This window comes from Salvelinus fontinalis, chromosome 26 (genome assembly GCF_029448725.1).
Source record: "Salvelinus fontinalis isolate EN_2023a chromosome 26, ASM2944872v1, whole genome shotgun sequence".
Lineage (NCBI taxonomy): Eukaryota > Metazoa > Chordata > Actinopteri > Salmoniformes > Salmonidae > Salvelinus > Salvelinus fontinalis.
In genome coordinates this window covers 3,782,024-3,800,070 of record NC_074690.1, presented here as the reverse complement: position 1 = coordinate 3,800,070, position 18,047 = coordinate 3,782,024, and the positions used below count along the sequence as shown (strand labels likewise).

The 18,047-nt window shown below is 48.0% G+C and overlaps 1 protein-coding gene across 3 annotated transcripts in view; it reads left to right on the top strand.

Annotated features, from left to right (window-relative positions):
* Positions 1-18,047, top strand: part of LOC129823556 (microtubule cross-linking factor 1-like) — a 162,492-nt gene that overhangs the window by 61,404 nt on the left and 83,041 nt on the right. For all 3 annotated transcript variants that reach the window (XM_055882382.1, XM_055882383.1, XM_055882384.1), the window contains exons 4-7: positions 3,821-3,880; positions 8,343-8,618; positions 8,860-9,261; positions 10,189-10,944. In XM_055882382.1, coding sequence (XP_055738357.1) covers positions 3,821-3,880; positions 8,343-8,618; positions 8,860-9,261; positions 10,189-10,944 — 1,494 coding nt within the window. The remainder of the gene's footprint in view (positions 1-3,820; positions 3,881-8,342; positions 8,619-8,859; positions 9,262-10,188; positions 10,945-18,047) is intronic.

The window sequence follows — 18,047 nt, the reverse complement described above, 5'->3', positions numbered from 1 at the left end:
TATCAGCTCCAATCATATCAGCTCCAATCATATCAGCTCCAATCATATCAGCCCCAATCATATCAGCTCCAATCATATCAGCTCCAATCATATCAGCCCCAATCATATCAGCCCCAATCATATCAGCTCCAATCATATCAGCTCCAGTCATATCAGCTCCAATCATATCAGCTCCAATCATATCAGCTCCAATCATATCAGCTCCAGTCATATCAGCTCCAGTCATATCAGCCCCAATCATATCAGCTCCAGTCATATCAGCCCCAATCATATCAGCTCCAATCATATCAGCCCCAATCATATCAGCCCCAATCATATCAGCTCCAATCATATCAGCTCCAGTCATATCAGCCCCAATCATATCAGCCCCAATCATATCAGCTCCAGTCATATCAGCCCCAATCATATCAGCTCCAGTCATATCAGCCCCAATCATATCAGCTCCAATCATATCAGCCCCAATCATATCAGCTCCAATCATATCAGCCCCAATCATATCAGCTCCAATCATATCAGCCCCAATCATATCAGTGTAACGGATGTGAAATGGCTAGCTAGTTAGCGGGTACGCGCTAGTAGCATTTCAATCAGTTACGTCACTTGCTCTGAGACTCAAGTAGTGTTGCCCCTTGCTTTGCAAGGGCCGTGGCTTTTGTGGAGCGATGGGTAACGCTGCTTCGTGGGTGACTGTTGTCGATGTGTGCAGAGGGTCCCTGGTTCGCGCCCGTGTCGGGGCGAGGGGACGGTTTAAAGTTATACTGTTACATCAGCTCCAATCATATCAGCTCCAATCATATCAGCCCCAATCATATCAGCTCCAATCATATCAGCCCCAATCATATCAGCTCCAATCATATCAGCCCCAATCATATCAGCTCCAATCATATCAGCTCCAGTCATATCAGCCCAAGTCATATCAGCTCCAATCATATCAGCTCCAATCATATCAGCTCCAATCATATCAGCTCCAGTCATATCAGCTCCAATCATATCATTTCTAATGAATATCTATCTGCCACGTTAAGTCCCACCCTGCTGAATGCCAGCGACCCTGGTCAGCTGTTATATATATATCTATGGGTTGTAGCTGACTGTGTGTATACCAGGGTTAAGGGTCAATGCCATTTTAATTCCAGTCAATTCAGGAAGTACACAGGAAAATGTGGAATTGGAATATGGTTTACTTTCTGAATTGTAATGGAATCGAGCCAAGCCTGGTGCATTCTGGATACAGTATAGCCAGGGAGGTCTGTGGTAGTCGGGCCTGGAACAGCTCTGTGCAATGAGATATTTAATCCTGTCTCTCCCCAGAGAGATTAGACCTTACTGTCACCCTGGCCTGCAGGGAACAAATTATACAGGATGGTGTCAGGGATCCTTATACTGGCAAGCTAGCCGATACTGCCGATTTAAGACTGCTGGGGCTAATGACATCCACTCAGTGGTGGTGTAAAGCACTTAAGTAAAAATACTTTAAAGTACTACTTAAGTAGTTTATGTGGGAATCTGTACTTTACTATTTATATTTTTGACTACTTTTACTTCACTACATTCCTAAAGAAAATGATGTACTTTTTACTCCATACATTTTCCCTGACATCCAAAAGTACTTGTTACATTTTGACAGGAAAATGGTCCAATTCACACACTTATCAAGAGAACATCCCTGGTCCTCCCTACTGCCTCTGATCTGGCAGACTCACTAAACAGAGAACATCCGGGTCAACCCTACTGCCTCTGATCTGGCAGACTCACTAAACAGAGAACATCCGGGTCAACCCTACTGCCTCTGATCTGGAGGACTCACTAAACAGAGAACATCCCTGGTCCTCCCTACTGCCTCTGATCTGGAGGACTCACTAAACAGAGAACATCCCTGGTCATCCCTACTGCCTCTGATCTGGAGGACTCACTAAACAGAGAACATCCCTGGTCATCCCTACTGCCTCTGATCTGGCAGACTCACTAAACAGAGAACATCCGGGTCAACCCTACTGCCTCTGATCTGGCAGACTCACTAAACAGAGAACATCCGGGTCAACCCTACTGCCTCTGATCTGGCGGACTCATTAAACACAAACGCTTTGTTTGTAAATTATATCTGAGTGTTGGAGTGTGCCCCTGGCTATCCGTCAATAAAATAAAACACGAAAATGATGCCGTCTGGTTTGCTTAATATAAGGAATTTGAAATTATTTATACTTTTACTTTTGATACTTAAGTATATTTTAAACCAAATACTTTTTAGACTTTTATTCAAATAATATTTTACTGGGTGACTTTCACTTTTACTTGAGTCATTTTCTATTAAGGTATCTTTACTTTTACTCAAGTATGACAATTGAGTACATTTTACACCTCTGCGTCCTCTGCTACAGGCCATTTCCACACAGAATCTGTGATTCGAGGGACAGAGGAGAAAGTGGCAGAGTGGTACTGGGGGCGTTGCGTAAACCAAAAAGGCATGTCATTGAATTTGTACAAACTGAAAGTTGCTGTCTTGGGGCTGTCCTTTAGCGCCATCGTAGGGGACTGATATAGCCTAGCTGGGATAGCTGATACACTATAGGAATCAGATGGCTAGCCAGGTGAAAAGACTGAGACCTCGTTACAGCCGGACAAGGACAGACCTTGACTCACTTCCTGGTGTCAGTTTATGTTGGGGAACCCACTTCGTTTACATCACCAGTAAACACAGGACAGAGGGGGCAAGTGTGTGTGTGTGTGTGTGTGTGTGTGTGTGTGTGTGTGTGTGTGTGTGTGTGTGTGTGTGTGTGTGTGTGTGTGTGTGTGTGTGTGTGTGTGTGTGTGTGTGTGTGTGTGTGTGTGTGTGTGTGTGTGTGTGTGTAAACAATACATTTCTGTGTCTGTGTGTGTAGTATGCATATTTGGATGTCCACACAAAGAGAGCAGTGGATTTGAAGTTGAATGGGTTTATCTGGCAGGGTACTGTAGTCCATCATGCTGCCTCACATAGAGCATTATGGGTAAAGGGTTGACAGTCAGTCAGTGAAAACACTAAGCTATCGTGCAGAAGGACACATTTGATCCTGGCTTTGCGTGATGCAGAGCTCGTTAGAACACATTTCAAATGTCAGACATAAACAGACAGAAAGACAGACAGGCAGGCAAATGCTCAGGACAGGCTATTGTGGAAATGTGGTGTGTGTTGAGTCGGAAACAGAATAAGATGTCTGTGTCTGTCTGTCTGTCTGTCTGTCTGTCTGTCTGTCTGTCTGTCTGTCTGTCTGTCTGTCAGTACTGTACGTCAGTACTGTACGTCTGTCTGTCTGACTGTCTGTCACAGTGGTTGTCAGTCTCTCGTGTCTGTTGGTCTATCTGCCTGTCTCTGTTTGTTGCTCTGTCTGTCTGTCTGTGTTTGTTGGTCTGTCTGTCTCTCTGTTGGTCAGTCTCTCGATGTCTGTCTGTCTGTCTGTCTGTCTGTCTGTCTGTCTGTCTGTACGTACTTAATTTGGGCACAACATGTCTTCCAATCTGAGGAAGACCCGGATGAGAAAGTATGTGAGTTTGTTGTTAAGCCACCCCAGTCCCAGCACCAGTGAAATATTCGCCAGGTCCATATCTCCCCCACACTCTCCACAGAAACAGGGCTTTGCCCACAGTTTTACCCTTTTTGCCAGGTTTAGAGGTTCCGAGACCGTTCTATTCATTCTACTTCTATAGTTACATGTGTTCTGTCAAAAAGGAAAAAGTGTTTTGAGGATTGAAGCAGTATAAATCATTGTCCCCACCTAGTCCTAGTTATTGTACGTAGCCAGTGTTGTCCTCTGATATTTGTGTTTTCTCTTCCTTCTCACAGACTGGTACACGGCGGAGAGGAAGCAGGGAAACATTTAGAGACAAGAAGTCTCTGACCCAGGTAGGAGACTTCTATCACACATTCTATCATCTCTGAACCAGGTAGGAGACTTCTATCACACATTATATCATCTCTGACCCAGGTAGGAGGCTTCCATCACACATTATATCATCTCTGACCCAGGTAGGAGACGTCTATCATACATTCTATCATCTCTGACCCAGGTAGGAGACGTCTATCACACATTCTATCATCTCTGACCCAGGTAGGAGACGTCTATCACACATTCTATCATCTCTGACCCAGGTAGGAGACTTCTATCACACATTCTATCATCTCTGACCCAGGTAGGAGACGTCTATCATACATTCTATCATCTCTGACCCAGGTAGGAGACGTCTATCACACATTCTATCATCTCTGACCCAGGTAGGAGACGTCTATCACACATTCTATCATCTCTGACCCAGGTAGGAGACTTCTATCACACATTCTATCATCTCTGACCCAGGTAGGAGACTTCTATCACACATTATATCATCTCTGACTCAGGTAGGAGACGTCTATCACACATTCTATCATCTCTGACCCAGGTAGGAGACTTCTATCACACATTCTATCATCTCTGACCCAGGTAGGAGACTTCTATCACACATTCTATCATCTCTGTGTAACGCTCGTCTTCCTCCTCGTCTGAGGAGCAAGGATCGGACCAAAGCGCAGCGTAGTGTGAATACATAATGATTTATTTGAATAAGACGAACACGAAGAACACTTGACAAAATACAAAATAACAAAACGACGTGAACAGACCTGTACTTGAGAACATATAAAAATGAACGCACGAACAGGAACAAACGAACGAACGAAACGTAACAGTACCGTGTGGCGAACAAACACAGACACAGCAACAATCACCCACAAACAAACAGTGAGAACAGCCTACCTTAATATGGTTTTCAATCAGAGGAAACGTAAAACACCTGCCCCTGATTGAGAACCATATCAGGCTAATTGAAAATGAACCCAACATAGAAACACATAACATAGAATGCCCACCCAGCTCACGTCCTGACCAACTAAACAAAGACAAAACAAAGGAAATAAGGTCAGGAACGTGACAGTACCCCCCCCCCCCCCCCCCCACCCCCCCCAAGGTGCGGACTCCGGCCTCAAAACCTGAACCTATAGGGGAGGGTTTGGGTGGGCATCTGTCCACGGTGGCGGCTCTGGCTCTGGACGTGGTCCCCACCCCACCATAGTTAGTCCCCGCTTCCGTGGCCTCCTCCTAATGGCTACCCACCATATTAACCCCACTGGATTAAGGGGCAGCACCGGACTAAGGGGCAACACCGGACTGAGGGGCAGCACCGGACTGAGGGGCGGCACCGGACTGAGGGGCGGCACCGGACTGAGGGGCGGCACCGGACTGAGGGGCGGCTCCGGACTGAGGGGCGGCTCCGGACTGAGGGGCGGCCCCGGACTGAGGGGCGGCTCCGGACTGAGGGGCGGCTCCGGACTGAGTAACGGCTCTGGCAGGTCACGGCTGGCTGACGGCTCTGGCAGGTCACGGCTGGCAGACGGCTCTGGCAGGTCACGGCTGGCTGACGGCTCTGGCAGGTCACGGCTGGCTGACGGCACTGGCAGGTAACGGCTGGCTGACGGCTCTGGCAGGTCACGGCTGGCTGACGGCACTGGCAGGTCACGGCTGGCGGACGGCACTGGCAGGTCACAGCTGGCGGGCGGCTCTGGCTGCTCCTGTCTGGCGGGCGGCTCTGGCTGCTCCTGTCTGGCGGGCGGCTCTGGCTGCTCCTGTCTGGCGGGCGGCTCTGGCTGCTCCTGTCTGGCGGGCGGCTCTGGCTGCTCCTGTCTGGCGGGCGGCTCTAGCGGCTCCTGTCTGGCGGGCGGCTCTAGCAGCTCCTGTCTGGCGGGCGGCTCTAGTGGCTCCTGACTGACGGACTGCTCTGAAGGCTCAGGACAGACGGGCGGCTTTGAAGGCTCAGGACAGACGGGCGGCTTTGAAGGCTCAGGACAGACGGGCGGCTTTGAAGGCTCAGGACAGACGGGCAGTTCAGACGGCTCTGGGCAGACGGGCAGTGCAGGCGGCACTGGGCAGACGGCAGACTCTGGCTGGCTGAGGCGCACAGTAGGCCTGGTGCGTGGTGCCGGAACTGGTGGTACCGGGCTAAGGACACGCACCTTAAGGCTAGTGCGGGGAGCAGCAACAGGGCGCACAGGACTCTGGAGACGCACAGGAGGCTTGGTGCGTGGTGCCAGAACTGGTGGTACCGGGCTGGCGGGGAGGTGGCGCCGGATATATACCGGACCGTGCAGGCGTACTGGCTCCCTTGAGCACCGAGCCTGCCCAACCTTACCTGGTTGAATGCTCCCCGTAGCCCGACCAGTGCGGGGAGGTGGAATAACCCGCACTGGGCTGTGTTGGCGAACCGGGGACACCATGCGTAAGGCTAGTGCCATGTATGCCGGCCCGAGGAGACGCACTGGAGACCAGACGCGTTGAGCCGGCTTCATGGCACCTGGCTCAATGCTCAATCTAGCCCGGCCGATACGTGGAGCTGGAATGTACCGCACCGGGCTATGCACACGTACAGGAGACACCGTGCGCTTTACCGCATAACACGGTGTCTGCCCGTACTTTCGCTCTCAACGGTAAGCTCGGGGAGTTGGCGCAGGTCTCCTACCTGACTTTGCCACACTCCCTTGTAGCCCCCCAAGATTTTTTTTGGGCTGACTCACAGGCTACCAGCCTTGCTTCCGTGCTGCCTCCTCATACCACCGCCTCTCGGCTTTAGCTGCATCCAGCTCTTCACGAGGGCGGCGATATTCTCCAGGTTGTGCCCAGGGTCCCTTACCGTCCAGAATTTCCTCCCATGTCCAGAAGTCCTGTGTATGCTGCCGCTGCTGTCGCTGCTGCCCGTTACTACGCTGCTTGGTCCTTGGTTGGTGGGTGATTCTGTAACGCTCGTCTTCCTCCTCGTCTGAGGAGCAAGGATCGGACCAAAGCGCAGCGTAGTGTGAATACATAATGATTTATTTGAATAAGACGAACACGAAGAACACTTGACAAAATACAAAATAACAAAATGACGTGAACAGACCTGTACTTGAGAACATATAAAAATGAACGCACGAACAGGAACAAACGAACGAACGAACGAAACGTAACAGTACCGTGTGGCGAACAAACACAGACACAGCAACAATCACCCACAAACAAACAGTGAGAACAGCCTACCTTAATATGGTTCTCAATCAGAGGAAACGTAAAACACCTGCCCCTGATTGAGAACCATATCAGGCTAATTGAAAATGAACCCAACATAGAAACACATAGCATAGAATGCCCACCCAGCTCACGTCCTGACCAACTAAACAAAGACAAAACAAAGGAAATAAGGTCAGGAACGTGACACTCTGACCCAGGTAGGACACTTCTATCACACATTATATCATCTCTGACCCAGGTAGGAGACTTCCATCACACATTCTATCATCTCTGACCCAGGTAGGAGACGTCTATCACACATTATATCATCTCTGACCCAGGTAGGAGACTTCTATCACACATTATATCATCTCTGAACCAGGTAGGAGGCTTCTATCACACATTATATCATCTCTGACCCAGGTAGGAGACTTCTATCACACATTATATCATCTCTGAACCAGGTAGGAGACGTCTATCACACATTATATCATCTCTGACCCAGGTAGGAGACTTCTATCACACATTATATCATCTCTGACCCAGGTAGGAGGCTTCTATCACACATTCTATCATCTCTGACCCAGGTAGGAGACGTCTATCACACATTCTATCATCTCTGACCCAGGTAGGAGACTTCTATCACACATTCTATCATCTCTGACCCAGGTAGGAGACTTCTATCACACATTCTATCATCTCTGACCCAGGTAGGAGGCTTCTATCACACATTCTATCATCTCTGACCCAGGTAGGAGACGTCTATCACACATTCTATCATCTCTGACCCAGGTAGGAGACGTCTATCACACATTCTATCATCTCTGACCCAGGTAGCAGGCTTCTATTATACATTCTATCACATAAACCCAATCTGATTTCACAATGAGCGTACACTAATGACATCCTCCTCTTCCTCCTCTTCCTCCTCCCTCCTCCTCTCCCCCTCCTCCTCCCCCTCCCCTCTCTCCTTTCCCCCTCCTCTCTCTTCCTCCTCTCTCTTCCTCTCCCCCTCCTCCTCCTCCTCCCCCTCCTCTCCCCCCTCCTCCCCCTCCTCCCCCCTCCTCCCCCATCCCTCTTCCTCCCCCTCCCCCCTCTCTTCTCTCCCCCCTACTCTTCCTCCTCCCCTCCTCCCCTCCCCCCTACTCCTCCCTCCTCCTCCCCCTCCTCTCTCTTCCACCTCCCTCCTCCCCTCCTCCCTCTTCCTCCTACTCTTCCCCTCCTCCCTCCCTCCTCCCCTCCCCCCTACTCCTCCCTCTTCCTCCCCCCTCCTCCTCCTCCGCCTCCTCTTCACAGGAGGACAGTGCAGATCTCAGGTGTCAGCTGCAGTTCTCTAAGGAAGAGGCCACCCTCATGCGTAAGAAGATGGCCAAGCTGGGGAAGGAGAAGGACAAGCTAGAGCAGGAGATCCAGCAGTACAAGTCAGTCTACGGGGACGTGGACAGCCCTCTACCCCTGGCAGAGCTCGCAGGTGGTGGGCCCCACAGCACCAGGGAGGCCGAGCTACGGCTCCGACTCAAACTGGTGGAGGAAGAGGCGAATATTCTGGGGAGGAAAATTGTAGAGCTGGAGGTGAGTGGCCAGATCCTGGGTGTGTCTGAAAATGGAACACTATCCCATTCTAATCCATGTAGTGCACTACTATAGACCAGGTCCCTATCCACTACTATAGACAGAGCCCGGGGTTTAGGTCAAAGTAGTGCACTACATAAGGAATAGGGTGCTATTGTCTTTTGTTTCCCCTTCCTGCAGTACTTTGATTTATTCCTTTAAACGAAGATCGCTTCCTAATCATTGTGTTCATTATTATCAGGTGGAGAACCGAGGCCTGAGGGCTGAGAACGAGGACATCCGTTGCCAGTACGAGAGGGACTGTTTCGGCCGGGAGCCCTTCAGCAGCATGCCCTCCTCCCCGTACGGCGGAGACGCTCTGGAGTCCGCCGGGGAGCTGCGGCGCCACCTACAGTTCGTAGAGGAAGAGGCAGAACTTCTCCGGCGGTCCATCTCGGAGATCGAGGACCACAACAAGCAGCTGACCTCCGAACTGAACCGTTTCAAGTTCGGCCCGAGAGACGAGGAGGTCGATGTCGGAGTGATGATGATGATGAAGTCCGGTAATGGGAGTAACGGAGGAGGCGGGGGTAACGGAAGCGGTGTGGTGATGATCGAGGAGCTGAAGTCAGCCAGGATGCAGATAAATGAGCTCAGTGGGAAGGTGAGGCAGCATGGACTACAGTACCCATAATGTGCTATGTGAGGCAGCATAATGGACTACAGTACCCATAATGCTCAGTGTGAGGCAGCATGATGGACTACAGTACCCATAATGCTCTATGCGAGGCAACATGGTGGACTACAGTACCCATAATGCTCTGTGTGATGCAGCATGATGGACTACAGTACCCATAATGAGGTGTGAGGCAGCGTGATGGACTACAGTACCCATAATGCTCTGTGTGAGGCAGCATGATGGAGGTGTGCACTATAAAAGGAATAGGGTACCATTTAGGACGTTGCTAAAGCTTTCATAATGTTGACTTGTCTCTAAAGCTTTCATAATGTTGACTTGTCTCTAAAGCTTTCATAATGTTGACTTGTCTCTAAAGCTTTCATAATGTTGACTTGTCTCTAAAGCTTTCATAATGTTGATTTGTCTCTAAAGCTTTCATAATGTTGACTTGTCTCTAAAGCTTTCATAATGTTGACTTGTCTCTAAAGCTTTCATAATGTTGACTTGTCTCTAAAGCTTTCATAATGTTGACTTGTCTCTAAAGCTTTCATAATGTTGACTTGTCTCTAAAGCTTTCATAATGTTGATTTGTCTCTAAAGCTAACATAATGTTGACTTGTCTCTAAAGCTTTCATAATGTTGACTTGTCTCTAAAGCTTTCATAATGTTGACTTGTCTCTAAAGCTTTCATAATGTTGACTTGTCTCTAAAGCTTTCATAATGTTGACTTGTCTCTAAAGCTTTCATAATGTTGACTTGTCTCTAAAGCTTTCATAATGTTGACTTGTCTCTAAAGCTTTCATAATGGTGACTTGTCTCTAAAGCTAACATAATGTTGACTTGTCTCTAAAGCTTTCATAATGTTGACTTGTCTCTAAAGCTTTCATAATGGTGTCTCGTGTCCTCATCTAGGTGATGAAGCTGCAGTATGAGAACAGAGTCCTGATGTCCAACGTTCAGCGCTGTGACCTGGCCCAACACCTGGGCCTCCGCACCGGCTCCCCGCGGGACAGCGATGCAGACAGCGACACCGGCCACCGTGACGCCACAGAGGAGGAAGAAACTGGGAGGCTCCTCTTACTTCACCCCAAGAGAGAGGGGCCTGTCGGTGGCGAGAGTGACTCGGAGGACCTCTTTGAGAAGACCACCACGACCTCGGGGTTTGGAAGTCACAAGCCCTCGGACGAGCTCAGCGGGCTCAGCGCCACCGAACTATCTAATCGTAGGCGAGAAGACCGCGAGACGTTCACGAATGTCAAACGAGAAGCAGAGCGCCTTGGGAAGACCGTAGATCGTCTCATTAGCGACACGGACAGTCTGATCTACGAGGGAAAGATTTTAATAACAGGAGGGGACAGTTTGAGTCTGGCTCTGGAGGGGTTTAAAGAAGACACCACCCGCCTCCCCGATCCCAAACCAGACTCACAGGTCCTGGACACGATCAACACCCGTATGAAGGCCTTCCGCACAGAGCTCCATATCTTCATGGAGAAGGTGGATCACCTGGGAGAGGGCCTGAGGGAGAAGGGAGGTGACCGGGATCGGGGAGACGACCTGTCACCCTTGCCCAACCTCACAGAGTCCAGTAGCTTCCTGTCTGGGGTCACCTCCATGTCACGAGACTCGCCCATCGGCATCCTGGGACGCGACCTGGTCACAGATTTCCAGGTAAGGAATTGGATAAAACTCCTCCGACTTTTGACCTATATCTGTCTCTATTCAGGGGTGCTTCCGAAATGGCACCCTATTCACTACGTAGTGCTCTACCTTTGACCAGAGTCTTCAGGCTTATCTTACTTCGCAGTAAGGTAAGCCTGGATGTGATACAACATTCGTCAATGGCCTATTCTCCTTATAGGAGCCAAGGGCTGAAGCCAAGTAAAGTAAATCCTGAAGGCTCTGGTCAAAGGTAGTGCACTACGTAGTGAATAGGGTGCACTACATGCGGGAAACATGTTTTAGGCTCCCGAGTGGCACAACGATCTAAAGGCCCTGCAGTCCCTGCTTCGTATCCAGGGTGTATCACATCCGGCCGTGATTGGGAGTCCCATAGGGCGGTGCACAACTGGCCCAGTGTCGTCCGGGTTTGGCCGGGGTAGGCCCGTCATTGTAAATAAGAATTTGTTCTTAACTGACCTGCCTAGTTAAATAAAGGTAAACAAAAAAAAAAAAAAAAAAAAATGTTCTCACTCTCACTCGGTTCGGGCTGGTAGCACTAGTTAAAAGCCCTATGGGCCCTGGTCAAAGTATTGCACTACATAGGGAATAGGGCTCTGGTCAAAGTAGTGCACTACATAGGGAATAGGGAGCCATTTGTGTTGCAGTACTGTCTGTACTGTATGTTACGTTGTCTGTCTCCTTGCTACATCTAGACATCAACCCCCTGGCTGCATCAATCAGTTAGTATGTCTTATCAATCAGTTAGTATGTCTTATCAATCAGTTAGTATGTCTTATCAATCAGTTAGTATGTCTTATCAATCAGTTAGTATGTCTTATCAATCAGTTAGTATGTCTTATCAATCAGTTAGTATATCTTATCAATCAGCTAGTATGTTTTATCAATCAGTTAGTATGTCTTAACAATCAGTTAGTATATCTTATCAATCAGTTAGTATGTCTTATCAATCAGTTAGTATGTCTTATCAATCGGTTAGTATGTCTTATCAATCAGTTAGTATGTCTTATCAATCAGTTAGTATGTCTTATCAATCAGTTTAAGAATGCCTGCCTGTAGCGGCAAGTAGTCATTATGGAAAACAGAGTTAAACCGATATTGATATTATTTCAGGACATTCTGATTTATACATTAAGACATTATGAAACAAAACAACAAGGACATTCTGATTTGTACTTTAAGACATTATGACACCAGGAAACAAATAGAAATGTTGAAGTAATGAATCTGTCAGACAGAGCACAACGTGACTTTAAACAGCAGTGAGGAATAGGCACCCTACTCAGTGGGTAGGGTTGGTACATAGGGCACTACTTTTGACCAGGGCCGTGTGGGTCAATTAGGTGCCATTTCAGACACCGCACAGATTCACGGACGGGAGCGGGAGAAAACGCCAAGGGGGGTCTGTGTGAATGGTACAGTCCATTACTACCGGATGTAAACAGTATAAAACCTCAAGGGGAGTCTGTGTAAATGGTACAGTCCATTACTACTGGATGTAAACAGAATAAAACCTCAAGGGGGGTCTGTGTGAATGGTACAGTCCATTACTACTGGATGTAAACAGTATAAAACGCCAAGGGGAGTCTGTGTAAATGGTACAGTCCATTACTACTGGATGTAAACAGTATAAAACGCCAAGGGGAGTCTGTGTGAATGGTACAGTCCATTACTACTGGATGTAAACAGTATAAAACCCCAAGGGGAGTCTGTGTGAATGGTACAGTCCATTACTACTGGATGTAAACAGTATAAAACTCACCTCAAGGGGAGTCTGTGTAAATGGTACAGTCCATTACTACTGGATGTAAACAGTATAAAACCTCAAGGGGGGAGTCTGTGTAAATGGTACAGTCCATTACTACCGGATGTAAACAGTATAAAACCTCAAGGGGGGAGTCTGTGTAAATGGTACAGTCCATTACTACCGGATGTAAACAGTATAAAACCCCAAGGGGAGTCTGTGTAAATGGTACAGTCCATTACTACTGGATGTAAACAGTATAAAATACCAAGGGGAGTCATTAGTAGACCAATTCCCAGCCTCTAAATGTGATGCTAATGCAGCGTAGCGTGTCAAATACACAAAACCATTCATTATAGCTAGCGTGGGTCTGCGTCTGAAATGGCACCCTATTCCCCGTGTAGTGCACTAGATTTGACCAGAGCCAATCAGACACTGGTCAAAAGTAGTGCACTATGTAGGGAATAGGGTGCCGTTTGGGATACAGACCCATGTCTGCTTTATCAGAAGACTACCCACTCAGAACACAAGTCATGTTTATTTTAAACTTTCTTTCACATTGGTCCCAGGTTCAACACAAGACAAAAACAAACAAACGGCCCACTACACCCCTACATGACCCCTACATGACCCCTATATGACACATCTACAGAAAGTCCACAGAGCCCCTCTGTTTGAATGCAACACTAGATCGGTAAAGACCAGCAGGAACCAGGCAGAGATGGTGATGGCTGCGTTTACACAGGTAGCCCAATTCAGATTCAGATTCACTCAGATAAGATCTGGTGTGAAAAGATCTGATGTGATTGGTGAGAAGACCAATTTGTGGGAGAAAAAAAGATCAGAATTTGTCTGACTGTGTAAACACGGTCCTTTAGACCAATGTTACCCATCCATTGCTTGGGGTTCCTAGCCCAGTACTAATCATAATGGGCTTGGTGATTAGCTGTTTAGTTGAATCAGGTGTGTTAGTGCTGGGCTTGAACACACTTGGTGTCCTCAGCGATGGACTGAGAAACACAGGACAACCAAACGACCGGCAGAGGTGCCACAGCAGTGGCTGTCCCACCTCGAGTCACCCGGCTCAGCCACCCAGCACCACCACCTCCCTTCTCCCGTCCCCATTCACCATCCCTCACACCCTCACGCGCTCGCTTTCAGAGCTGCGTCTGCATACCCATACGCACCCTGCCCCCGAAATGGCAACCTGTCGACTTGATCCATCGCCTTGACCTGTACCCACATGCAGATGCCTGCTTCAACTCAGTGGGAGGGGGGGGGGGGGGGGGGGAGGGGGGGGGGGGGGGGGGGGAGGGGGGGGGGGGTTGGCAGCTTCTTCCATATGGCTTTTTCACACAATTGATCAAGCAATCAATTAACAAATCAACCAATCAATCAAAGTCAGAATGAGGAGTTGCCTGTGGAAGAACCTTGCCGGTCCCTTCTGTCCGCTGCGTTGTCCTCCACCGCTGGTACCGCTGGTACCGCTGGTTGAGACAGTATGTTAATAAGCAGTTTGCTTTTTACACCATGATTGGGCCTTTTTTGGAATTATTCAATGAATACATTTTTTTTAATAAAAAAATGTTTGATTCTCTTTTGAAATTGAATATAGGGATAATACCTGTGGCGCTGTTTTAATCCGTTTACCTGTAGAATCCTAATTTATGGTTAGGATGGGTGGGGCATACTGTTACTCAACTAACAGCTACTACAAACAAACATTCTTCTTGAAGGACACGGTTTAGCTTCTACTCAAAGAAAACAAGATGAAGTTAAAGTCATGTAGAATGATAAGAGTCTAATAAAGAGTCACAGTTTAACAGTGTAAAAAACGCTAAAATAACGGCATTGCACGTGTGTAGAGTTTTTTTTTGCTACTGCATGGCTGGCGGTATGCTAGCTAATCTATCTGCAGTCTGCTGTGGTATCTATCTATGGCTGGTGGTATGCTAGCTAATCTATCTGCAGTCTGCTGTGGTATCTATCTATGGCTGGTGTGCTAGCTAATCTATCTGCAGTCTGCTGTGGTATCTATCTATGGCTGGTGGTATGCTAGCTAATCTATCTGCAGTCTGCTGTGGTATCTATCTATGGCTGGTGTGCTAGCTAATCTATCTGCAGTCTGCTGTGGTATCTATCTATGGCTGGTGGTATGCTAGCTAAGCTATCTGCAGTCTGCTGTGGTATCTATCTATGGCTGGTGGTATGCTAGCTAATCTATCTGCAGTCTGCTGTGGTATCTATCTATGGATGGTGGTGTGCTAGCTAATCTATCTGCAGTCTGCTGTGGTATCTATCTATGGATGGTGGTATGCTAGCTAATCTATCTGCAGTCTGCTGTGGTATCTATCTATGGCTGGTGTGCTAGCTAATCTATCTGCAGTCTGCTGTGGTATCTATCTATGGCTGGTGGTATGCTAGCTAAGCTATCTGCAGTCTGCTGTGGTATCTATCTATGGCTGGTGGTATGCTAGCTAATCTATCTGCAGTCTGCTGTGGTATCTATCTATGGCTGGTGGTATGCTAGCTAATCTATCTGCAGTCTGCTGTGGTATCTATCTATGGCTGGTGGTATGCTAGCTAAGCTATCTGCAGTCTGCTGTGGTATCTATCTATGGCTGGTGGTATGCTAGCTAATCTATCTGCAGTCTGCTGTGGTATCTATCTATGGCTGGTGGTATGCTAGCTAATCTATCTGCAGTCTGCTGTGGTATCTATCTATGGCTGGTGGTATGCTAGCTAAGCTATCTGCAGTCTGCTGTGGTATCTATCTATGGCTGGTGGTATGCTAGCTAATCTATCTGCAGTCTGCTGTGGTATCTATCTATGGCTGGTGTGCTAGCTAATCTATCTGCAGTCTGCTGTGGTATCTATCAGCTGTTGGCATGCTAGCTAATCTATCTGCAGTCTGCTGTGGTATCTATCAGCTGTTGGCGTGCTAGCTAATCTATCTGCAGTCTGCTGTGGTATCTATCAGGTGTTGGCGTGCTAGCTAATCTATCTGCAGTCTGCTGTGGTATCTATCAGCTGTTGGTGTGCTAGCTAATCTATCTGCAGTCTGCTGTGGTATCTATCTATGGCTCGTGTGCTAGCTAATCTATCTGCAGTCTGCTGTGGTATCTATTAGCTGTTGGCGTGCTAGCTAATCTATCTGCATTCTGCTGTGGTATCTATCAGCTGTTGGCGTGCTAGCTAATCTATCTGCAGTCTGCTGTGGTATCTATCTATCAGCTGTTGGTGTGCTAGCTAAGCTATCTGCAGTCTGCTGTGGTATCTATCAGCTGTTGGCATGCTAGCTAATCTATCTGCAGTCTGCTGTGGTATCTATCAGCTGTTGGCGTGCTAGCTAATCTATCTGCAGTCTGCTGTGGTATCTATCAGCTGTTGGCGTGCTAGCTAATCTATCTGCATTCTGCTGTGGTATCTATCAGCTGTTGGCGTGCTAGCTAATCTATCTGCAGTCTGCTGTGGTATCTATCAGCTGGTGGTGTGCTAGCTAATCTATCTGCAGTCTGCTGTGGTATCTATCAGCTGTTGGCGTGCTAGCTAAGCTATCTGCATTCTGCTGTGGTATCTATCAGCTGTTGACGTGCTAGCTAATCTATCTGCAGTCTGCTGTGGTATCTATCAGCTGNCAGTCTGCTGTGGTATCTATCAGCTGTTGGTGTGCTAGCTAATCTATCTGCAGTCTGCTGTGGTATCTATCTATGGCTCGTGTGCTAGCTAATCTATCTGCAGTCTGCTGTGGTATCTATTAGCTGTTGGCGTGCTAGCTAATCTATCTGCATTCTGCTGTGGTATCTATCAGCTGTTGGCGTGCTAGCTAATCTATCTGCAGTCTGCTGTGGTATCTATCTATCAGCTGTTGGTGTGCTAGCTAAGCTATCTGCATTCTGCTGTGGTATCTATCAGCTGTTGGCATGCTAGCTAATCTATCTGCAGTCTGCTGTGGTATCTATCAGCTGTTGGCGTGCTAGCTAATCTATCTGCAGTCTGCTGTGGTATCTATCAGCTGTTGGCGTGCTAGCTAATCTATCTGCATTCTGCTGTGGTATCTATCAGCTGTTGGCGTGCTAGCTAATCTATCTGCAGTCTGCTGTGGTATCTATCAGCTGGTGGTGTGCTAGCTAATCTATCTGCAGTCTGCTGTGGTATCTATCAGCTGTTGGCGTGCTAGCTAAGCTATCTGCATTCTGCTGTGGTATCTATCAGCTGTTGACGTGCTAGCTAATCTATCTGCAGTCTGCTGTGGTATCTATCAGCTGTTGGCGTGCTAGCTAATCTATCTGCATTCTGCTGTGGTATCTATCAGCTGTTGACGTGCTAGCTAATCTATTTGCAGTCTGCTGTGGTAGCTATCAGCTGTTGGCGTGCTAGCTAATCTATCTGCATTCTGCTGTGGTATCTATCAGCTGTTGGCGTGCTAGCTATTCTATCTGCAGTCTGCTGTGGTATCTATCAGCTGTTGGCGTGCTAGCTAATCTATCTGCAGTCTGCTGTGGTATCTATCTGCAGTCTGCTGTGGTATCGATCTATGGCTGGTGTGCTAGCTAATCTATCTGCAGTCTGCTGTGGTATCTATCAGCTGTTGACATGCTAGCTAAGCTATCTGCAGTCTGCTGTGGTATCTATCAGCTGTTGGCGTGCTAGCTATTCTACCTGCAGTCTGCTGTGGTATCTATCAGCTGTTGGCGTGCTAGCTAATCTATCTGCAGTCTGCTGTGGTATCTATCAGCTGTTGGCGTGCTAGCTAATCTATCTGCAGTCTGCTGTGGTATCTATCTGCAGTCTGCTGTGGTATCGATCTATGGCTGGTGTGCTAGCTAATCTATCTGCAGTCTGCTGTGGTATCTATCAGCTGTTGACGTGCTAGCTAAGCTATCTGCAGTCTGCTGTGGTATCTATCAGCTGTTGGCGTGCTAGCTAATCTATCTGCAGTCTGCTGTGGTATCAGCTGTGTGTTTGGAGTCTTGTAGCCCTCATTGCATGCGCTTCATAAACAGTGTTTTTGCATCCCCCCCCCCCCCACCCCCCGATCCCTCTCTTTTTTCTCTTCTTTTGTGTTCATCCTTCAGCTGTTTCACCCCATCCTGTTGCTCATCCTCGTTCTCGTCCTCTTCTCGTCTCTCTCGTACGCCGCGGCCTTTAAGTTGCTCTTTCTCTTTGTGCTTTTCTTCATTTCCTGTTCCGTCAGTCTGTCCTCTTAAGTTTTCAGTACATTTTTTTTGCAATTTGGTTTTATCTTCTTTACCCATTTTTGTATTTTTATTTCTTCCTCTGTTTGTTCGTGGTCGTTCATCTCTGTTCGTTCACCCACCAATCCACTTCATGCATTTCTACTCCCTCC